The sequence below is a fragment of the Lutra lutra genome, chromosome 18 (assembly GCF_902655055.1).
Source record: "Lutra lutra chromosome 18, mLutLut1.2, whole genome shotgun sequence".
In the NCBI taxonomy this organism is placed as follows: domain Eukaryota; kingdom Metazoa; phylum Chordata; class Mammalia; order Carnivora; family Mustelidae; genus Lutra; species Lutra lutra.
The window spans coordinates 7,218,321-7,241,872 of record NC_062295.1 but is presented as its reverse complement, the minus strand read 5'-3'; the positions used below and the strand labels follow the sequence as shown (position 1 = coordinate 7,241,872).

The 23,552-nt window shown below is 50.9% G+C and overlaps 1 protein-coding gene across 1 annotated transcript in view; it reads left to right on the top strand.

Annotated features, from left to right (window-relative positions):
• Positions 1-1,313: 1,313 nt before the first annotated feature.
• USP7 (ubiquitin specific peptidase 7) overlaps positions 1,314-23,552 on the top strand; it is a 64,166-nt gene continuing 41,927 nt past the window's right edge. Inside the window, exon 1 of the mRNA XM_047712643.1 lies at positions 1,314-1,472. Coding sequence (XP_047568599.1) covers positions 1,391-1,472 — 82 coding nt within the window. The 5' untranslated portion in view covers positions 1,314-1,390. The remainder of the gene's footprint in view (positions 1,473-23,552) is intronic.

The following is a 23,552-nucleotide window of genomic DNA, read 5'->3' as shown; positions in this document are numbered from 1 at the left end:
TGTGTGGAGTTGTATATCCTTTTTGCCCATTTTCTTATTCACCTGTGCAGCCTCGGTTACCATAGAAAAGCTAAGACGCTAATCACTAGTCTGGGCTGCTGTGAGGGGAACCGATGAATGCCAGATGAAGAGGTATTTGGGCCGGTTCCGAGGGACTAAACTTTTCTGGTTTGGACTAGAGCGAGAACATAAGATCTCGCACGTTAGGTTCTGGGTGTATACATGGCAGCTCGGTGAAGGGGTGCGGGGTTAAATACAACTAGTACGAAGGACCACGGTAGTCACTGGTGGTACGTGTCTCCCCACTTCTGTCTCGGACCCTGTTCTAAGCAGCCTGGTCAGCTACACGCCCAAGGTCACACGGCTGCCTCTCCCAGGGCCCCCGGGTCTGCGGGGGCGAACCCAGGTCCCCGCGCTGGGCCGGGCTCCGGGCGCTCCTCCCGCAAGGACCGGACACTCGCACCGGCGCGCCCGGGGGCTCAGGGGCTGGGGGGCGCGAGGGGCGCGGGGGAGGGGGTCGCGGGGGGCGCGGCCCCGCGGGAGCGGGAGCCTGAGCAAGCGGGCGGGCCGAGGCGGCGGTGGCTGCTGCGGGCGGCGGGCGGGCCGCTCCCTGCTCCGCCTCCCCTGCTCCGCCCTCCGCTCCTGCTCCGCCCTCCGGCTCGGCGCCCGCCCGCCCGCCCGCTCCCTGCGCCGCCCGCCCGCTCTCCGCTCGCTCGCTCGCTCGCTCTCGGGCCCCCCATGCGGATGTGACATTTCACGCCGCCGCCATTTTGAGAGCGAGCCGAGCCGAGCCGCCGGGCGCCGCGTCCGCTGCCGGAGCCCCGACGACGACGCCGAGGAGGCGGAGGCCGCAGCGCCCCGAGCGCGGCCGGCCCCTCACCCGCCCGCGCCGCCGCCGCTCCCGCCGACCCCAGGCCCCGCAGGCCCGCCGCGGCCGGCCAGGCCTCCCTCCCGCCGCGCCCGGCCCGAGGCGGGGCTGACTCCGCGGCCCCCGCCCGGCCGCCCTCCGCCCCCGGCCGGCCCGCGGCCTCGCAGCCCCGGCCCCGGCGGCGGGAGGCGGGCCCCGCGGCGGCGGCGGCGGCGGCGGCCTCAGCGAGCGACGAGGCCGCCCGGCCCGGCCCGCCGGCCGCCCGCCCGCCTCGGCGCCGAGATTGGGCGAATCGCGAGCAAGTACGTGCGCGTCTCCCTGCCGCCGCCGCCGCCGCCGCCGCCCGCCGCGGGCCGCCCCGGGGCCGCCGCCGCCGCCGACGACGCGCGGGAGGAGGAGGAGGAGGCCGCCCCGCCGCCGCCGCCGCCGCCGCCGCCCCGGCTCGCCGCCGCCGCCGCCGCCCGCCCGCCGGGCCCGCAGCCCGGGCTCCCGGCCGCAGGCGAGGCCCAGGCCGCGGCCGACATGAACCACCAGCAGCAGCAGCAGCAGCAGCAGAAAGCGGGCGAGCAGCAGCTGAGCGAGCCCGAGGACATGGAGATGGAAGGTGAGGCCCGCGGGCCGGCCGCGGCGGGGCCGGGGGGCGCCTTCCATTGTGGCCGGGGGGAGCCGCGGGAGCCACGCGAGGGGCTCGCCATCTTTAAGCAGGCCCTGGCGGCCGCGGGCCTGGGCCTGGCCGGGCGAGGCTGCACCGTCATGCCGGGCCCGCGCGCGGGGGGCGGTCGGCGGCCCCCTGCCCGGCTCATTGTCCGGGGCGCCTCCCGGCACAAAGCGCCCGCAGCCCGGGCTGGTGAATTAGGGCGCCCCGGCCGCCGAGGGACGGGGCGTGCTCCGGCTGCTGGCGGCCGCCGGGTCGGGAGCCGGGCTCTGGGGGGCCGTGCCCCTTCGCGGGCGTCCCCGGGGCCTGCCTCGTCTGGCCCGGTTCCGGCCGGCGAGCTCAGGGAGCGCTCTGGCCCTCCGCGGACGCGGGGCTCGCCCGCACCTGCTCTCGTGCGCTCCCCCGGAGAGCCCGCCCGGGCTGTGAGGCGTTCCCCCGGATCGCCTTTAAAACGCCACTTCCTAGCGTCGGGCTTCATTTTGAAACACCTGCAAGGAAGGCACATGTTCTCAGCCTTTGGACTGGCCCCGAGCTCTGAGCCGCGCGCGCGCGCTCTTCGTTTCTAAGTTACCTCTTTTGGGGGGCCGTTTGGTGTCACTCTGTGCGGTGCAGTCAGCATCCGGCCAGGTGTGTGTTTGAAACTACGCGAAAGCCCTCGCTGCACATGACTACCTACACCCGAATCAAAGCTGACTCCAAAGGTAACTAAATTTCCTGCCCATGTGCCCGCAGTTTTCCCAAGTACTTTGAGATACGAGGTGTTGGTTGTAAAGGTTTGATGTAAAGAGTCTTGGGTTTACATGGCTCGGGCGGAGGTGGTCATTGGAAGGCATCTTTTATTTCTCGTGGCCCCAACTACTTTAAGGTCAAAGGCAAAGAAGTCTTAAAAGATCGCTTTCTTACCTACGTCGAGGAGTGAGACTGGCAGGAGTCAAAAGGGGGTACCTGAGTGAGCGGGGCAGTGAATGTTCTTACTTGCTTTGAACGGGGATCTCGGGTTGTGTAAATGAATGGAATCTTGCTCAGGGAGCGGAGGCAAAGCACCATTTGTCCTGTGGAGCGGGTACACGTGTGGGGGCATTGCACCATGGTTGGTGGGAACGCTTACCCAGGACTGGTATTCCCCTGTGAATGACTTACTGCCAGTAACTGGATGTTCACTGAAAAAAATGGCTTGCGGGGTTGCAGGACGCAAAGCGATGGAAATGCCTGCAGAAAGCGCTTCCCAGTGGCACTTAACAATGGCAGTAATGGGGGCCAGGAGAGCAGAGTCCACACCAGGGCCCTGGGCTGTGTATCTTGGTTGGCCTCAGCAAGGCAGTAGCTTCCCCAGAGCTTTTGGCACATGTGATTAAAGCAGCCAGTCGAGGGAATATGTCGTTGAGACAATTTTGTATATTCCTTTTATGCGGTATAACAAAAAGGGTTGCTGTTCAGTGTCCTTCTTGAATATCAGTCCGTCAAGACAAAAGTCCATTAGTGGTGGCATACCGATGTCCCATGTCCACTGTCTCACCACTTTTCAAGTGTTTTTGAACACGGGTGAGAAGTAATAAATGTGGACATCGCTGAAGAGCCTATTTCTGGGACAGAGCTGTGTGTTTGGGGAACGAGTCCTGCCCACAAGTTCCGAGGACTTTTCTGTAAGATTGGGGAGTGTAGAAGGGTGGTGGAAGAGGTTTCAGAAGTCCATGCATTCTTCCCAGACTACTTTCTTTCCTCCTGGGCTTTTATTTTTATATCATCAAAGTTCGCATTGAAAAGGTCACTCCTAAAATCATTAATGTGGGGGTGCACTAAAATCTCAAAATTGGTTGGTGAAGGTTGCAGTTAGTAATGCTGATTCCTTAAACTTAAGAAACTGGGTTCTTTTGAGTGGACCCGTGTCCCACATTCATTATCAGAAGGTACCTTGTCTCTGTAGGACTTGTGATTGTCATGATTGTCAGCGCCCTGTGAGCACTCACAAGTGTGTGGTTTAGAAAGCTGCCTGTGCCTTAGGCCGTCTATGCCAGCCTTTCTTAGCCTTCTCACTGCAAAAATGTGGTGCTAGGTTTAGATACTGTAGTTGAGGATCGGAAAGCATGAAAGAAACCTTGGTATTAAAAAGCCAGAGGGGTGGAATTTAGTGAATATCAACTCTAGTTGGCTTCATATGTCGGGCTGTGGTAGTACCTTGAACCTGTTGGGTGTCTTTGCCCTGAGTCCAGTCGAGTCAGCAGCTGCAAACTGTCAGGGTTCTGATGAGCTTGAGGAAAGGCAGGCTTTGTCAATGAGGAGCACCCTACCCACCCCTCCTGGGCAGGGCAGGTTTCGAAGGAGCTTGGGAGACTGGTTTGGTTGGTTGGTTTTTTCCTATCAATAGGTCAATGTTAGTTTGCTCTCCTCCTGCTCCATTTTATTGGGATAGCATCTGCTTTCGACTGAACTCTGCGCAGTGCACAGTCTTAGCCTATCCACGGGAGAACAACAACGCTCGGGGATTAGTTATTTTAAAGATGGCTCGTTCTGAGCAGTTGGGAGAGTTATGAAGGGTGACGGGCAAAGAGGGAGGGGATGGGGGAACGTGCCGACAGTTCATCGGGGTCGGACCACATGCTTCCTGTGAGGCCTGGAGCAGTTGATCCCCATGTTTTAGGGCGGGAGGCACACAGAGCTGTGGAGCAGTGGCATTAGTAGGTCTGGCCAGGAAGGAATTTGCTTAGCAGTTTATTCATTGTCTAACTCAGAGGCGGTGCAGTCCGAGGGGCTGAAGGAGTGACTTGTGCAGCCCTCTGCCCCCTGAGTACTTGGAGAGGTGATAATCTGGTCTGTGTTATGCCGGGTCCAGTCAACAGGAAGTTTTCCCAAGGCCTTGTTCCTGCTGCATAGGCTGGCTAGCGCAAATGTAAGTACCCTGATGTTCCTTCCCTGGTTCTCCTGCCCTGCCCGCGTGAGCAGTCTGTGTTTCACGGTGTAATCTCTGAGACTAATGGGGACAGACAGTTTTGTTTGACTTTTTTTTTGTACAACACTCAGACCCCTGCTCTCAGGACCCCAAGCTGGGAGCAAATCCGTGAGTCATCTGCAGTTTTTGCAAAGAATTCATCATTGACGTCTGTGTTTTCTGTCTGGGGGGCAGCAGCCCGGGTGGGTTTGTGTTTCTTTTAAACTCCTGAGGGTAGGTAGAGTTTCAAGTTACTGTGCTGCCGAGGCAGGTTTGAGAGTGGAAAGTGAGTTGCCTTGCACACATGCACCCGGATAAGCCAAACCTGTTCATTTTATTCTAAAATGCAGTTTTCCGTAACCAGACAAAAATCACAGAATATGAGAGTCTTGGTTTTTCTTTCATTGTTAGTTTCGGTTGGTAACAGAACTCTTCGACGCTACGAAATGGGAATCAACTCTGAAAACCCAGAAGAAATAGAGAAGAAATTAGGCCAGACCTAGAAACATCTGACTCTGAGCTTGTCAGGTTTTGATAGGACTGGAAGTTACTCCCCACAGGCATCACCCCTCCTGAGTTTCTCAGGCTGCTGATTTTGACTATTGGTGAACAAATAAAAGATTGATAACCGCAAATACGGGAAGAAAGCAAATAATTTCCTCCTTCATTTTTATTTTCTTGGGATTAGTTTTGTGGAAAGGGAGAAAGGGGCCGTTGAGTAAACAGCTCCTCGTTGCAGGGCGGTGTGGTGTCCGAGCACAGGCTTCGGGCCAGGCCTGAGTCTGAGTGTGGACTTTGCCTTTTCATTGTGTGACCTCATGGCACGTTGCTTAAGCTCTGGGTGCCTCAGTTTTTCTGCATCGTCCAAAAGGAGGTCAGTCCTATCTTGTAATTGTGAGGGAGGAGGGACAAAGCCCTCGTAAAGTGCCTCGCACCCGAGGAAGCGATCTACTTAGGAACGGAGCAGGTTGTGATTTTGGGTGGTGTGGAGACCGTGCCCTACAGGAATTTTATCTTCATGTGGATTAGGAAGAAAACATAACGAGCCTCAGTTTAAGCACCATTATGGAATCCTGGACTTGAGATGCCTCAATAGTTACTTAAGATTAATGGCCTAATATTTTAAGAAACATGAAGTGGGTAATGGAGGAGACCAGGGGGTCTGGGGCATTGTGACACGGGTACTGAAGTGTGCTGAGCTCAGTAACCCTCCGATGAGCGTATTCTTGTTCTTAGAAAACTTTTCAAGCATCTAGTGATGAATTTGGAGTGGAGAATCAGGTCACTGCGTCTCCAGACTTTGGGAGTCGGCCTTGCATCCTTCCCTGGGTCCCCACCTCCTGTTACGAAGCCCTTTTGGTTTTCCAGACACCACCCTAAAGGAGGCCCCTGTTGCCTCATGCTGGGACTTTGCAACAACCTTCTTACTGGTTTCTACTTCCATCGTTCCGAAAGCTCACACGCCTATGAAAACAGACTGCCCACAGGCCTGCTGTGCCCTGTCACCTCCCCCTGCTTAGGAGGGCACAGGTGGGCTGTCTTCCCTGGATGTGGGAACTCGTACAGTCCAGGCACAGTCCAGGCTGGGCCATCGGGATCCTCAGGATTGGCCTGGGCTTCCTTTGTGCTTTGAGCTCCGAGCACACGCAGGTTTGTGCTTCATGGGGGCAGCCCTGGCTTTGGTGGCCTCTCCTTCTGGAATGCAAACAGAACAGATATCCCAGGACAGTGGTTCAGAACTTGTTCCAGTGTCCCCTTCTACACCAGAAACGTCGTCTCAGCTGCTTGGCTTGCATTAGAGTCCTGCCGATGATGCGGTCACCACACGTGTCCCCGCCTCTTCCTTGGCGGTGGTCTCTGTGGAAGGCATCCTTTTTTTTGTCCACTGTACTTGTGGGAGATCCTCATTCAGGAAACAGCAGTTCTAAGTGGTAGAACAGGCGCTGGCTGGCTGGCAAGGTGGTGTGTGGAAGAGAAAGCCGCAGTAAAGTAAACCCATGTTGCTTCCATAAACTGCTAATTCAGTGTCATTGTTTTGAAGGTCAGTTGCTTCAAGTGGCATTTTTTTTTTTTAAGGATTTTATTTATTTGACAGATCACAAGTAGGCAGAGAGGCAGGCAGAGAGAGAGGAGGAAGCTGGCTCCCCGCTGAGCAGAGAGCCCGATGTGGGGCTCCATCCCAGGATCCTGAGATCATGACCTGAGCTGAAGGCAGAGGCTTTAACCCACTGAGCCACCCAGGTGTCCCTCAGTTGGCATTTTTGATCCTTTTGGAAGGAAAAGCTTGTTTTCCAGACAGGGCATTGATGGACTTTCTTGAATGACTGAAGGTTTCTTCTGAGTATTTTGAAAGGTGTTTTTGTCATTCTTTCTGCTTTTGTGGATGAGTAGTACGTATGTAGCCTGGGTATTTCTGTTTGATTTCCAAGTTGAAAGGATCTTACTCTGGAGACCAAGCGGTGTAACCAGGTATTTCTTAGCATGTACTGTGACAGTTAAATGTTCGGTGTCACCTGCTCGTGAACTTGTTCTGAACTAATTTGGACTTAAGAAAGTTGGAGGAAGCAGGATTTTGAGTTCATGCGTAGGCAAGAGTCAGTTATGCCATCTTTCTAGTAAGTTAACACATGCCTTGGCGATGGGTTGAGAAGTCAGACGTGTTGAAATTCTCTTCAAGAGAAGCAGGCCTACTTCTGAGGGCTGGTGAATTCAGTGTGGGAGTAGGGGATGGGGGTAACAAGAAAGTTTCTTATGTCATGAAATACACTGACCTGTGCAAGAGCTAAATGCTTCCAGAACGTGGTGACGACATGGCTAAGCGAGAGACTAGCAGGAGACTGGGGAGGGAGAGTGGCGTCTGGGAGGACACACCCTGAGAAGTGGTGTGACTGAACGTTGATGTTGTTGTCGTCGTCATCCTCGGTCGTCATCGTTGGGGTTGAGGAGAGCTGGGGATAGGAACCTCCAGGGGGTTACAGTGAGTGCAGAGCTCTGTGCTGCGTGTGGGCTGGGCCCTCACTGGGCTTTGCGTATGCTGCCTTGTAGACAGTTCAGTTCTGAGGGCAACCTTGAGGGGTGCAGCCCTCCGTTCTGAGGTCACCGCTGCTCATAGGGTCGGAGATGGCCGGGTGTTCTTTACAAGCGCCCAGGACACCTGGCCTGAGGGGGCTTTAGCTTACCCAGTGTTTGAAGCGTGAGTGTTAAGAGACTTGAGTCCCAAGTCTCAAGGTGGTGGTCCTCTGTTCTTTGGGGGGGGGGGGCAGGGGAAGTGTCATTGAAAATCTAAAAGCTGTAGAGGAAGAGGTTCCCTTGTGTGACCACAACTCTTTTTTGTGATTTTTCTGCCTGGCATAGAGTATCAAAACCCAGGGCTGTCTCTGGTTTGAATTCCATGCTGGTGACTAAATCGGTTTTCCTGCCGTCCTGAGACCGGTAGGGCAGTGTCTTGCGTTAGTTACCAGCCCTCGGAGTACCCACCTGGGCAAGGTCTGGCTCTCACAGCGAGTTGCTCAACTGCCTCTGGTGTGGAAATTGGTTGTATGAGTGTATTAAAGTGACCTCTGTTGGAGAGCACGATACGCCCCAGGCTGTCTGGCTGGCTTTCTGACTTTTCTCTGCTCCCCCTCTGCCACCCGATTCCTAGTACTTTGAGGAGTTGATGGGGGCTTTTTCAGGGGAAGCCACGAGCTGTTGCTCCAAGGTGTCTGCTGAGCAAACCGGGTTGCTCGAGGGCCCCTTAGAAGCAGGCGTAAGGGCCGTGCGGCTGGGGTTGCAGGTGTATTTCATCAATGCACTTTGGGGAATACCTTCTGTCTCAGGGCGCTTAATTGACCCTGTGCGGTGGCTTTCCTCAAACAAGTACCTGTAAGCCTTCTCCACTGTTCCCTGTGGCTGCAGCGCCCAGTTCTTCCTTGTGCTTCCCGCCCCCGTTCGGTACGTCTTAACGTTCTTACCCCGGGGGAGACGTTACTCGGAGAAACTATGTGCAGTGGTTTTAAAACGTTCCTCAGTCCACATTGTTGTCGTGTAAGCATCAGACACTTGGAAGGATCGCCCCCACGATTCTCAGCCACGCTCTCGTGTATTTTGAGGAGTGTGTTAAGGATTGAGAGGGTGTACAGAGAGGGTGGACTAGCAGAATGCCCTCGGAAGCATCTGGAGGGGGAGGCGGGCAGGGTGCTGTGGTCCCTTCTTGAGCCCCAGCCTTTGGGCTGACCCTCCCTCTCAAGACTGGGAGCTGCGGTGGCTGAGGAGCTGCTGCTCCTGGGAGGGAGCAGTGTGCCGCCCTCACCGGAAGGATTCCTCATTCTCTGAAGCTCTTGAGGTCTCCTGGTTCTGATGAGAACAAATCGAGGTCATGTTCCAACTTTAGACCCATCTTTCTCCAGAAATCCACTTGTTTTCATGTGGGGGGCGGGGAGAGATGCCATTTTAGGATGAGGACCTGTGCGATGTGGTAGCCACTAGCCGCGGGGCAGAGATTTTGGGATTGGAATAAAATTGGGGCACCCAGCTGGCTCAGTCCAGTCGGTGGAGCGTGTAACTGTTGATCTAGGGTCGTGAGTTCAAGCCCCACAATGGGTGTAGGGCTTCCATTAAAACAAACAAACAAAAAGCATTCCTCAACTGACTGGCCACATTTCAAGTGTTGAATAGCCACATGTAGTTGGTGGCCACCACCTTGGGCAGTGCAGGTCCAGGGCATGTCCATCAGTGGCAGAATGTCAGTGGCCAGCGCTGGCCTACACGGTCTCTCTTCAGATCGTGGAGGGGTCTCAGGTAGCATTGAAACTACAGTATGTCTTGGGAAAATTCAGGTAAAATGAATAAAATAGTTCTTTGGGGCAAGCCCTATACAGCAAGGTTTCTCTGGTTATTTGTGGTGAAGAACCAGGTTTCTTCCCCTAAATTTCTAGTCCATTATGGACAGTTTCTTTTCTTTCTTTTTTTTTTTTTAAAGATTTTATTTATTTATTTGACAGAGAGAGATCACAAGTAGAGAGAGAGGCAGGCGGAGAGAGAGGAGGGAGCAGGCTCCCCGCTGAGCAGAGAGCCCGATGCGGGACTCGATCCCAGGACCCTGAGATCATGACCTGAGCCGAAGGCAGTGGCTTAACCCACTGAGCCACCCAGGCGCCCCAATTATGGACAGTTTCTAAACCATATTTTGTAGAAATACAGTGTAAAAAAATTACTTAAGTGAAATAAAATAGAACAACAAAACACAAGCCCCAGTTGATGATTAAAGTCAATAAATGTAAAGTTAACTGTTGAAATCAGTTATTAGAACAAACACATACGGAAAAAGAAAATTTCAGAAACCGTTTAAGTTCATTGAAAGTGTGTGTATAGGCTGTTAATATAAAGAAACTCGATTACACTTGTAACTGTGTCATTCCAACATGGTAACCAAACACCGTTTTGTGTGAAATAGCCGTTTCCCCCTATTGAAAGCCTACATGCACACTTTGAAGGAATGCAGCGTACAGGAGTAGTTTTTAAAGTAACAAATAGGGGCGCCTGGGTGGCTCAGTGGGTTAAAGCCTCTGCTTTCGGCTCTGGTCATGATCCCAGGGTTCTGGGATCGAGCCCCACATCGGGCTCTCTGCTCAGCAGGGAGCCTGCTTTCCTTCCCCTCTCTCTGCCTACTTGTGATCTCTCTCTGTCAAATAAATAAATAAAATCTTTAAAAAAAAAAAAAAGTAACAAATAATCTTGCTTCCTGCTCGGATGGACGGCATGTCTTACTACTCGTAGGGGATGATGTTTTTACCCAGACCATTTCTGTTTTGCTGAAACTCCTGTGAGCCCACCACTGTGGAGGTATACTCATGAGAATTGGGGGTGGGTGGTTTACAGTGGTTTTCCAGAATTTTTCTATGGACAGCTTCAACTGTATCCTATTAAACAAATGTATAGATAAGTTACCTTTCATTCAGAGAAATGCTTGTGGGTGACACCTACTTTCGGGTTACAGTTAACACATGAACACTAGACTCTCACAAGGTGTGACATGGTCCCCCATGTGATACCACACTGCTTTGACCACACCCTTACTGGCCCCATGCTTTGGTGTTGGGGGAAAGTCAGATTGCTGGAAAGTTTCTACGCTGGTGCTTCATTGTGCTTTTGGTCCACAGAGGGACACCAGTTTGCAGACTCTGCGCAGGGCATGTCCGTTTTAGCCCTGTCCTTTCTGCTTGCTTGTTTGGTTCTGGGATGGAGCCTTGCTTCTGACTCTGTCACACCCTAGTGGCCGCAGGCTTTGCTTGCCGTGGTGCTCAAAGAGCCTGGTTTGCAGGACAGACATTTTGGATCCCCTTCTCAACTGGCAGGTGTAGTGCTGGCTGCCCCGGGGTGTGACTGCCTGAGTGCGGGTTCCTGGAACCCATGTGCAGGGGAGGCCCTCAGGGGAGGGCTCTGAGGAGTGGTGGACAGGAGGGGTCTGTGCCACAAAGCAGGGACAGGACTGGCTCCCCTGGGGAGGGGTGTGGGTCAGCTGCGGCTTTGTTGAGGAGAGGACACAGCTTGGTTTGGGTAGGGCCGCTGGGGTGGTCAGAGGCTGATGTAGAATGGCATGATAAGGTTGGTCGGATTGGGACCTGTGCGTCTGTTGCAGAGGGTTAGGATCTGTGGTGGGTGGCATAATGGCCCCCAAAGATGTCCATGTCACAGTCCCGAGGGCCTGTGAATGTACTCCCGTACATGGCAAAGGTGATGGAAGATCCCTAATGGGGAGATCATCCAGTGCCGCCCAGGTGGGCCCAGTGCGATCACAAGGGTCCTTATATGTGAGAGGAGGAGGTCCAGGTCCCGGTTGGGTGGTGTGGGGTGGGATGGGGTGGGAAGGCGGTCGCTGGCTCTGAGGATGAAAAGGGGAACCGAGGAATGGGGGAAGCTGGAAAAGGCAAGAAAAGAGTTTGTCCCCTGGAGCTTCCAGAAGGGAGTCCTGCTGACGCCTTGATGATAGCCCAGTGAGCCCCGTTTTCTGACTTCTAATCTCCAGGACTGTAAAAGAATCAGTGTGCGTGGTTCAGGCCGCTGTTCATGTAACCCTTGGGAGCAGCAACCAGAAACTAATGCGGGACCCGGGAAGTGGGTGAGAAGCAGCAGGTGTGTGCCTGATATATGCAGCGGGCCCCAAACCTGTAGGAGGCTTTGGAGCCGCTCCATGAGTGTGTGGCAGCTCACTCTCACTGAGGGCTCCTCACTGTGTGCCGGACTGTCCGTGTGTTAACTCACACGCTTCTTACTACAGCTCTCACATGCGCCATCATCCCTGGTTCCCAGCAGAGCGAGACCGGGCACTGTGTCATCCTCAGGGTCAGTGGTAGGATTCGAACCCGTGCAGTCTGGCTTCACGGCTATTTACAAGTCGTCATACCCAGTAGGCCCCATTGGTCGTAGAAGTTGTGGTTACTGCTTCTTAGTGACACCCCTGTGCTGCCTTCTCCCGCGTCGCTGACCTCACCAGCCCAAAGCGCTGCGCGGCAGTTGGCCTTCCGAGTTGAACGTTTTTGTGTGGTTCACCACATGCTTTGAATAGAGAAAGTAGCTTACTGCCAGAATAGGCCGGGGCCGCATGTACGCTTCAGCAAGAGGGATGTGGTGGCGTAAGAAGATCAGAGCAAAATGGTGTGTCTTTACAGCTAGACAGATGCCTCCCCCTAGAGAATGGAAGTAACTGGATCAGGTGTTCAGTAACAGGTTATAATAGGATCCTGAGCCGAAATGAAATCATCCCCAGAGCAGACCATTCAGAACTCTGGGTATGCGGAGTGATAAAAAATTGAGAAGGCTTAGCGGCGGCTCAGGGCGCAAACGTCCTGCATTTCGGAGTCCCTGATTCTGCAGACCTGGGTACCAGAGATTCCTTAAGGAAGCAGGGGCTGGGAGAAGCGGGGTGACCTGGTGGCCGCTCTCCTTGCCTCATTAGCTGCCAGCTAGCTTTGTGGCATTGCTTTTATGGCATATTTTGAATATTTTCCTTTCGGGCCTCTTTCCATGACAGGGAGTTAAAAAAAAGTTTAAGTGTGTTTGTATGTATATGGGTGTGTATGTAGGCTACTTTGGGAAGCATGTTTGTTTGTTTGTTTGTTTTTATTAATTATTTATTTCTCAGGGAGAGGGAGAGAACACAAGTAGGCAGAGAGGCAGGTAGAGGTAGACAGAGAAGCAGGCTCCCCACTGAATAGAGAGCCCGATGCGGAACTCGATCCCAGGACCCTGGGATCAGGACCTGAGCTGAAGACAGCAGCTTAACCAACTGAGCCACCCAGGCGTCCCAGCATGTTTGCCTTGAAAGGTGATTGTAGCAGTCAAAAACTAGCAGAGCAGTTTTATTTATTTATTTATTTATTTATTAAGATTTTATTTCTTTTTTTTTTTTTAAAGATTTTATTTATTTATTTTACAGACAGAGATCACAAGTAGGCAGAGAGGCAGGCAGAGAGAGAGGAAGGGAAGCAGGCTCCCCGCTGAGCAGAGAGCCCGATGCAGGACTCGATCCCAGGACCCTGAGATCATGACCTGAGCTGAAGGCAGCGGCTTAACCCACTGAGCCACCCAGGCGCCCCAAGATTTTATTTCTTTATGATAGAGATCACAAGTAGGCAGAGAGAGAGGGGGAAGCAGGCTCCCCGCTGAGCAGAGAGCCCGATGTGGGGCTCGATCCCAGGACCCTGAGATCATGACCTGAGCTGAAGGCAGCGGCTTAACCCACTGAGCCACCCAGGCGCCCCAAGATTTTATTTCTTTATGATAGAGATCACAAGTAGGCAGAGAGAGAGGGGGAAGCAGGCTCCCCGCTGAGCAGAGAGCCCGATGTGGGGCTCGATCCCAGGACCCTGGGATCATGACCTGAGCCGAAGGCAGAGGCTTTTACCCACTGAGCCACCTGGGTGCTCCAACAGCACAGTTTTAAATAAAGAAACCCTTACATGGTGAGTGCTAGCTAGTCCTTGCCTGTTGAGTAACCGATTGAAGAAAGCACAAGCCAGTGTGGCCTCTTGGTCTTAGTTTTCCTGAACGTCCCCTCTGCCCACACAGCACAACACAAGACCTCGCGCTGTGTGAGAACAGGATCTTTCATTTCTATAATTCCCTCTAAAATGTGCCTTTTTGGACATCACATCAGATGGATGACTTCCCTCATGCTACAGTAATAGATTCAGGATATTTATTGGTCATGGGTTGTGCTTGAGTTTCTCAGGGAAAAAAGAGGAAGATAGGGGACACAAGTTTTGGCCTCAAAGGATGTGGCCAGGAGTGAAGATGTCCAGAACCATGGGTAACACGCAGTAACGCCCAGGTAGCTGCTACCACAGTGAGCAGCACCCTGGCAGTATTGAGGCCTTCAAGCCGGTTGACTTGGGAGTGTCTAGAGAAGGTGCAGATGAGGGAGGTGGCCCATGGGTGTCCTAGTTGGGGTGTGTGTGCGCACATGATCTCTGAGATGAGCGTCATGTTACCCGATGCCAGCCCCACAAGTCTGTGTGCTCACCCACCGTGGGTGGGTGCTGGTGGTCATCTTGATGGGGAACTCAGTCCCAGTATCGCGGGGGGGTTACGTGGAAAGCATGGTCGCTGCCACACTCGTAAGTCTTGAGGACGATTTAGAGTTGGTTATGAATTACTTTGGAGGTACATGGGGAGAGGGAGAACTACTATTGCAAATCCCAATGTTTTAGGGCCAGTATTTCCTTGGAAATCAGAGGCTGTTATTTACAATCTAATTTCTATTTTGATGAATGAAGTCCTTTCATTTTCTTTTAAGGCCTTTATATTTTTCTTGAAATTCAGTGTTTGGGTATTTTATCAGAAGGCACTTGGTTATGGAATTTTGCTTTCGAGCAGAAAGTGTCAAGCCTCCTGCTCAGCAGATGAAGAGACCAAGGCTCTGAGAGATGGAGTAGTTTCTAGACTTAGATCGTCCAGTATCGCAACCACTCATGGCTGAGTAGGTTTAAGCTAATTCAGATTAAGTAAAATTAAAAACTCAGTTTCTGAGTCTAACTAGCTGTCTTCAGGGGCTCCTTGGGTGCCACGCGGGGTCATGGCTTTGGTATCGGATGGCACAGCCATGGAAGGTCTCCAAGAGCACAGAACATTCGCAGGGGCAGGGATGCTCCCTGTGAGCTGGATTTTAGCTCTGCCTGTAGCGCGCGCTGCATTGAATAGAACGGGCTAGCATGGCGGAAAACCAGCTGCTGTCTTCTGTAATCACTGAGGAAGAAGTTGCCCCAAACCAGCTCAGCAAAGTGCAGACTTGCTGGTTAATCTCACTGTCACCTCCTCAGACACTGATCGGGGCTGGGGCTGGCGGGGGAGGCGCGGTCCGCACACACGTAGGAGTAATAAGATGCCTTCACGTCAGGAGGGTCCACGGACCATGACAGGTCCTGTGAGCACGTTGTTACTATAGGGTAGAAACAGAGTGCCCCGGAGGTGAGGAGGTGGTGTTCTGGAAGTGGAGAGGAGGACTGCATCGGCTGTGGGGAAGCCCACCAGGCCTGGGGTGGTTGCTGGGGAGTGGGCTGTGAGGGACAGATGCCTGGATGCCGAGCGCGTGAGTTCCAGGGAACTGGAGGTGAGAGCCAGAGGCAAGGCTTCCGGTAGATGAGGAGAAGCGCCTTTGTATTTCCTGGACATGTTCATGGTCGTGTAATTAACACATTGTATGTGCTGTTTCTTTGCTTTACTCCCCATCAGACTTTGAGGTCAGAGGACCAGCGGAGAGCCTGGGTCATTTTCTGTGCCAGTCCGGGTGTACTGCGTTTTTGTATTTTAGTTTCAATCCGATGGGAACATGCCACAATGTTTAATGCTAACTCTTCATTTTACCTGCTTTGGTAACAGTTATAAATCGTTAAATTTGCACCTGCCCTTCTGTAATAAGTCGTTTCAATAAAATGTGTTAGTCACCATGATTTTTAAAATAGCAACTTCTATTGAGACATAATCCACATAGATCACCATCCCCCATCAAAGCATGCTCCTCAGTGGGTTCGAATATGTTCGCAGTTGTGCAACCCTTAGCAGTCAGATTTTGAACATTTTCATCGCTCCCAGATGAAATCCTGTCTGTATTCTTTTGGGACACTCCCCCTCTCCCTGCAGTCTCGGCAAGCACCAGTCTCTTCTTTCTTCAGGTTTGCCACTTCTGGACATTTCATATAATTGGAATCCTACAGTATGTGGTCTCTCGTGTCCAGCCTCTTGCACGGAGAGTCCCACCCCAGGTTTCTCCACGTTGTAGTTGGATTCGTGCTCCGTTGCGTAGAACCTCGGCTGTGGTTCATGCTGGGTCAGGAAGATGCTTCGGTGCTCGTGGTTCTGCCATTTGCAATAGGTTTTATTCAGAATGTTTTAAGTGGACTTGGGGAACGCCTGGGAGGCTCAGTCAATTAAGCATCTGCCTTCGGCTCAGGTCATGCTCCCCGATCCTGGGACTGAGCCCTGCATCAGGGCTCCTTGCTCAGCAGGGAGCCTGCTTCTCCCTTTGCCTGCTGCTCCCCCGATTGTGCGCTCTCTCTGGCAAATAAATAAAGTCTTAAAAAAATAAAGGGACTTGAAACTTTTTGTGGTTATGCATGCGCTTCACTACTAAATTGAATTAACTGGGTGGTGCACAGTGGGGAGATCCGTGTCATTTGAGGGTTCGAGCAGAGCTGCAGAGTGGCAGTAGAGGGATTAGATTTTTTTTTTTTTAAGATTTTATTTATTTATTTGACAGAGATCACAAGTAGGCAGAGAGGCAGATGTGGGGGGTGGGTTGGGGGGAAGCAGGCTCCCTGCCGAGCAGAGCCCGATGCAGGGCTCTATCCCAGGACCCTGGGATCATGACCTGAGCCGAAGGCAGAGGATTAACCCACTGAGCCACCCAGGCGCCCCAGATTTTTTAAAAAAAGATTTAATTTTTTTGTTTTAGATCAAGAGTGAGAGAGCACAAGCAGTAGGGGAGCAGTATAGAGGGAGAGAGAAGCAGACTCCTCAGTGTGCAGGGAGCCTGATATAGGGCTCCATCCTGAGATCATGACCTGAGCCGAAGGCAGGTGCTTAACTGACTGAGCCACCCAGGTGCCCTGGATTTACTGGGTTTTACCATGCATAGCTGTGGGGGCTGCTGCCAGTCCGTTGCTAATGGATCTGGTGCTGGAGTCCATAGGGCATGTAGTTCGCAAGGGAAGATGAGTGGGAAGCAGGGTAGGGGAGGCTGAGCTGGAACCATATCCTTGTGAGCCTCTCATGACTTCCAGGTGCCCTAATGGCCCAGAAGGCAGAGAAACCCCCAGGCATAAAAGAACATGGGCTTCTTGCTCCGTCCGGCCTGTTGGGGCACAGTGGCTCCCAGGTGGGAACTCTGCAAAGTAGGACTTGTAATTCCGGTTTAGCTAACCTGGCACACCATAGATCTGCCATTTGGTGTGGTCTTTGGCCTATCAGAGTTTTTGCTGTCAGGATCCTGTTACAGTTTTAAAACTGATGAGAACGCCGAAGAGCTATCAGGAGGTTGGATTACATTTGTCATTGATTGCCATCTGAAAAGCTAAAACTAGGACGAGTCTTACTTATTGAGGAATGATAAACACAAATAACATGTCTTAGAGGAAATAAGTATTTTTCAAAACAAAAAAATTTAATGGGGAATGGTGTTATTTTTATATGTATATATTTTTTTTTTACCAATTATTGTCCAGGAAGACAGCTGGATTCTGCTTTCTCTCTGTCTCTGCTTTCTGTCAGTTACAGTGTATTTTAGTAGAAATAGAAAACCCAGTCTCACAGAGGCATCTAGTTCATAAAGGGAACAGTAGTTTAATAGCCTTTTCAGAGAATTGTGACAGTTTTTTGATACTATACCAACTTCGGTAGCTTCTTAAGGTTAATTGCAGTGTTCCAGTTTGAAACCCTACGAATTAACTATTCTATTATATTGAAATTCATTGGTCTTTTAAAAAAAAGATATGTATTTATTTGAGAGAGAGAGAAAGCACGAGCTGGGGAGGAGCAGAGAGAGAGGGAGAAGGAGACCTGTGCTGAGCATGGAACCGGGGACCTTCAGCTGAGGATGGCCTGAGGTGGAATCAAGAGTCAGACCCTTTGGGGACTAAGCCACCCAGGTGCCCGTCTTGTACTTTGAATCAACCTTGTCTGTACCATTCATTGGTGATTTGGAAAAGTGCGAGTCACTGAGTTATCCAGGTCTTCTGAATGTTGACATACTGCATAGTATAGTTACATTTTAAAAAAACTGAGCGTAAGTCCCTAAGTCACGTTTATGTGCGGTGGCAGCCTTGTGCTGTTACTTAATTGGGAATAAGGTTGTGGTTAACAGTTCTAGAAAGCTCAGTTGGGACAGAGAGACCTGACTTGGGTTGTGTATGAAAAGTCTTGATACTAACTGACAGCATGGGGGAAGGTGTGGTTGGGTGGTAATCAGGGCAGCATAGTAGCTGTTGACAGCCCTGTCCCCTGTCCCCTGTCCCAGCTGCTCTGGGTGCTGCCGTGGGGAGGGAGCAAGCGCTGTTGGCTGGTCCCCTGTGGAGGGGAGGTGCCAGGGACTGGGGTGTATAGAAGATGCTTCTGTTAAGATGAGTAACAGACTGCACGAGAATCCACGGAGACAGCACTTGAGCCAAAAATAACTGGTGATTCTGATTATTTTCCTTCCTAACCCTTTATAACAGCTACCATTCCTCTTGTTAATATTTATTTTATTTATATCTCCCCCTCCTCCCATTTTCTCTGTTTTCCAGTAGTTTGTGTGAGTGGAACAGTTGGAAATCATTGGGAAATTTTTCTGGATTTAAAGATGATTTGTTAACCAGCACACCTAGTTTATGTACCTCAGTGTATCGGCATGTGGTATGCCTGTGTTCTTAGACGAGGGTTTCAGTACATACGTGCTTTCAGTTCTGTTCCTGTCGCCCTTCCCTGGCTCCTTGACATTTGGGGCTCCCTCTCCCCTAAAAAAGCAAATTTTGATGCAGACCATTTGTGTACTGCTTTGTACAAGACCATATGAAGATCTTGGGGGCAAGGAAGAGTCAGGCTGTACATTGTTTTGTATAGAATCCTTTAGTTCTCTTTTCCCAAGTACTTAAAAGATCTGAAACTTTTATATAAAGGAAGTGTGTGTTTAGAGAGTCAGTAGGGGCGCCTGGCTGGCTCAGCAGGTTAAGCCTCTGCCTTCGGCTCAGGTCACGATCCCGGGGTCCTGATCTGAGGGTCCTGGAATCAAGTCCTGCATTAGGCTCTCTGCTTAGCGGGGAGCCTGCGTCCCTCTCTCTCTCTGCCTGCTGCTATGCCTGCTTGTGATCTCTCTCTCTGTCAAATAAATAAATAAAAATCTTTAAAAAAAATAAAGAGTCAGTAAATTATTTCTTCTTTCTGCCCTACAGGTGATTCCCCCCACCTTTTCTTAAGATTTTGTTTTTATTTATTTGACAGAGAGAGATCACAAGTAGGCAGAGAAGCAGGCAGGGGGTGGGGTGGGGGAAGCAGGCTCCCCGCTGAGCAGAGAGCCCGATGTGGATCTCTATCCCAAGACCCTGGGATCATGACCTGAGCCTAAGGCAGAGGCTTTAACCCACTGAGCCACCCAGGTACCCCCCGTTTTGTTTTTTAAAATTACTATAAAGTAGAACTGACTTTGGCGGGGGTGGGGGTGGGGTTCTGTGAATTTAACACCCGTACAGCGTTGTGTGACCACTGCCGCAGTCAGGATACAGAGCAGTTCCCTCGGCCCGAAACCTTCTCGGGCTTTTTCTGTGTAGTCATGCCTTCCCCTACTGCAGACCCCTGGCAATCACGGATGTGTCCTCAGTCCCTCACTGTTTTGCAGATGCCATGTAAATGGAATCGTACAGCATGTAACCTTTTAGATTGGCTGCTTTCTTCAGAGTAGCATCCGAGGTAGGTGTTTGAATGGTCCATTCCCGTGTGTGGCTGAGCCGTTCTCCCGTGTACGTGCGTTCCCTGCTCCCACTGAAGGACGGAATGAAGCCTCTCGAAATCTTTGTGGCAGCTTTTGTGTGGACGCGAGTTTTCCTTTCTCTGGAGTAAGATGCAGAAGTGTTGGATCACGTGGCACAGTATGGTTGACCTTACGGGAAACTGCCAGACGCCTCCCCGGGCGGCTGTGCCATCACGCGTCCCTCGTCAGTGCCTGGGAGAGCCAGTTGATCCGCAGCCTTGCAGCACTTGGTCTTGTCGGTACTCTGAGTTTTAGGCACCCTTACAGGTGGGCAGTAGTATCTTACTGTGGCTCTGATCTGCGCACACCTCACAGCTTCTGCGCAGACAGCTCTGTCGGTGTTCGTTTGCTGTCTGTGTTGTGCTTGGAGTGTCTGTCCGAGTGTTGGGTTGTTTTATTGCTGTTAAGTGCGGAGCCTTTATCTGTTGGGGACGCACGTTGGGGACGCGCGTCCTTTGTCAGGGAGGTGACGCGCATGCGTTTTCTCCTAATCTGTAGCTTGTCCTTTCTCATAATGGTGTCCTTCTGGAGCAGAACCGTTCAGTTTGAAAAGCGAAGTCTAGTTTGTCAAAGTGTTCTTGTATGGATTCTTCGCCCCACCACACGTGTTTTCTTCTTAAAGTCTTAGAGTGTTACATCTTACATTCGTATCTGAGATCCATTATGAGTTAATTTTTGTGTAAGTTATGGGGTTGAGATTTTTTCCTTGTGGCTTGTGGATGTCCAGTTGTTCCTTGACCGTAGGTGGTAAAGACCACCCCTTTTCCGTGGAATGGCTTACTCCTTTGTCAAGAAGAGTAACGTTTGTGTAGGTCTGTTACTGGGCTCTCCTGTGCCATTCGCGTGCTCATTCCTTTGCTGCAACAACACACCCTGTCATTACTCTGGTTGCCATATTGATTACTGAAGCTTTAGAGTGAGTTTAATCAGGTGGTGTAATTACTCAGACCGTGTTCTCTCCAAAATCGCTTTATTTGCTATATTCCGTTCATTTTTCCATAAAAACCTAGAATCAGCTGTAAGTATAAAAATCTTCGGGGTGCCTGGGTGGCTCAGTGGGTTAAGCCGCTGCCTTCGGTTCGGGTCGTGGTCTCAGGGTCCTGGGATCGAGCCCCGCATCGGGCTCTCTGCTCAGCAGGGAGCCTGCTTCCTCCTCTCTCTCTGCCTTCCTCTCTGCCTGCTTGTGATCTCTCTCTGTCAAATAAATAAATAAAAATCTTAAAAAAAAAAAAATCTTCAAGGTGCATGGGTGGCTCAGTGGGTTGGGGCTCTGGCTTTGGCTCGGGTCATGATCTCAGGGTCCTGGGATCAAGCCCTGCATCGGGCTCTCTGCTCAGCAGGGAACCTGCTTCTCTCTCTCTGTGCCTGCCTCTCTGCATACTTGTGCTCTCTCTGTCAAATAAACGAATGAAATCTTAAAAAAAAAAAAAAATCTTCAGGAGTCTGGTGTTCAAACATAAAGGTGAATTTGTGGAGCTGATATCTTGACTAGGAAGGAATCTTTCAGTCAATGAATGTGGTGTCTCCTCTTCTGCTGACCCTTCCGTCTTGAATGTCCAGTTCTCACAGGAGACGTTGCTTTCGCACAGCAGATGGTCGAGGTCCCCACTGGTTTGTAGATGGAAGTGTCTCCTCCCCCATCATTTTTTGTTTTTGTTTTTATAAACAAAACCAGATTTTTTTTTGCTGTTCTCTGGGAAGCTAGTCTTCCTCCCAGGGACTTTTAAACAATTTCTGTGGCCACTAGTGGTTTAAAAGGTATTGATTGTGACTGTTTCTTCATAGCCCTGTGAGTCCCCTAAAAAGGAGGTTGAGGAGGAGGTGTGGTAAGTAGTAGTCTCTCTGCACCAGTGTGTAAAGAAACCGGAAACAACTGAGTGTTCTGTCCTAGGTTGCTGTTTATTTTTTTGTTTGTTTTTAAAAGTTTGTTCTCTGCCCAACGTGGGGCTCTAACTCTTGACCCTGACCAAGATCAAGAGCCTCTTGTTCTGCTGACTGAGCCAGCCAGGTGCCCTTCTAGGTTGCTGTTTGTGGTTTTATTAAAATAGAGGAACCTATTTGAAATGGCTCTTTCTGGCTACTTTTTTTTTTTTTTAAGTTTTTAATTAGGACAATCAAGAGTTTGCTTAAAATCTCTCCTCTGAGTTTGACCTCATCCCCAGTCCCTAGATTCCTTTTTTAAAAAATCTAGTTCTTAAGAAAAATCTGGACATTTAAGAAGAGCTGCCGTTTGCCAAGGTGTAAACAGACTTTCCAGGCCACACGTAGTTGAGGCAGTCTCTGTGCTCCGGGACTGTTGTAGGATTCCCAGTCTCCTCCAGTTCCAGATGTGCTGGCTGGCGCGTCTCCTCCACACTCTTGGGCTGATGTCATGCCTTAGGCAGGACTTGGTTTGTACCTTTTATACCCCGGGTTGCTTTGCTCTGTGTATGTGTTTACTTTGTTTTAAGGTTGTACATATTCTCTGAACCATTCATACAAACAATATGGAAGCAAGAAGAAGGCAAGGAAGAAAGACTCTGTTCCTCAGAAGGAAGCGTTGTGTACCTAATGTATGGTGGGTCTTCGTTGGTGACCCCTCTCTGGGCGGGCATTCCCCCTTCCTTTAGTTCACTTTCTTTAAGACTGCCTGAGTGAGAATGGATTTCCTCACGTAAGTGAATTCTGTTAGATAATTGAAGTTTGAAAATACCAAAATGTTTAATACTCTTTTTAGAGAAAAACTGCAGAAAGTGGAGCAAGTGTGTTCAGCTGCACTGACTGTCATTCGGGGTGCATGTCACTCAGTACGCGGGAGCCCTCGGAAGTAGTTGGGATTGTGGAGCTCTGTCCCCGTGCAGAGCGGCCCATTTCTGTTCTGTTCTGTCTCTCCAGTATTTTTGTTTGTTTAAATATTTATTTATTAGAGAGTGGGCATGAGCCGGGGCTGGGGGCCAGAGGGAGAAGCAGACTCCCCGCTGAGCAAGGCTCAAGGATCATGACCTGAGCTGAAGGCAGATGCCCAGAGGACAGGCACCCGGCTGCCCCATCTCCATCTTGTTAAATACAGCTTCATTAACGTCTAATTCACCTTGTACTTCACTCATTTCAGGTACAGTGCGGTGACTTTTTGCATATTTACTAGTTGTGCAGCTGTCACCACAGTTTTGCAAGATTCTTAGGCCAAAAACAAACACTTGGAGTCCCTAGTCAGGACCCCTCCTGCCTTCCGCACCCCCCCTCTAGGCAACTGTTAATAAGTGTCCTATAGATTTGCCTGTTCTGGACACTTTGTACTATATGTAATCCTTAATATGCCTATAAATGGGCATTTATGTTTTTAACTTTTCTCTAAAAAATGATGCTTCAGGGGTGCTTGAGTGGCTCAGTAGATGAAGCGTCTTGCCTTTAGCTGTCATGATCCCTGGGTCCTGGGATCAAGCCCCCCCATTGGGCTCCCTGCTCCGCGAGGAGTCAGCCTCTCCCTCCCCGTCTCCGCTTGTGCTCTCTCTCTCTCTCTTTCTCTCTGTCAAATAAATGAATGAATAAAATCTTAAAAAAGAAAATGGAAATGGTATGCTTCGTGTAGATCTTTGGGAATGAATGCTGGTCTTCTTTAGAATAGATTCCTAGGAATGACATTCGAGTAAAAGGGTATTTGGCTTTTTGGTTTTAATACATACAGCCTTTGGGTCAAATAGTTGACAGCCATTTGACACCACTGATTTTATGAGACCCTCCGCATCAGTGGGCATTTCCAGTATTTTTCTGTGTTAATTTGGTAGATAAAAAGTGGTATCACCTTAGTTAGGGAAGTTGAGCATATATATTAGATGTTTGTATTTTTTATGAATTTCTCGTTTGTTGTAGTTGGGCTATTTGTTGAGTTTTAGGAACTGTGTACATTCTGGATATTAATCCTTTGGCCATGGTGTGATGCAAGTACTTCCTACCTTAGTCTTGTGGCTTCCCTGAAGCTCGGTCTCTGCTGGGGATGCCGGGACTTCCTTTTCTTTCCCACAAGTGGTTTCTTGAATACAAGCTAGCAGATCATGCAGTTTCTCTTTTTCTGTGGAACAAGATGGTACGTGTGCACCAGCGACGCGGACATAATTACGGGCTCTTCAGTCGTGCAGATGGTAGCCCC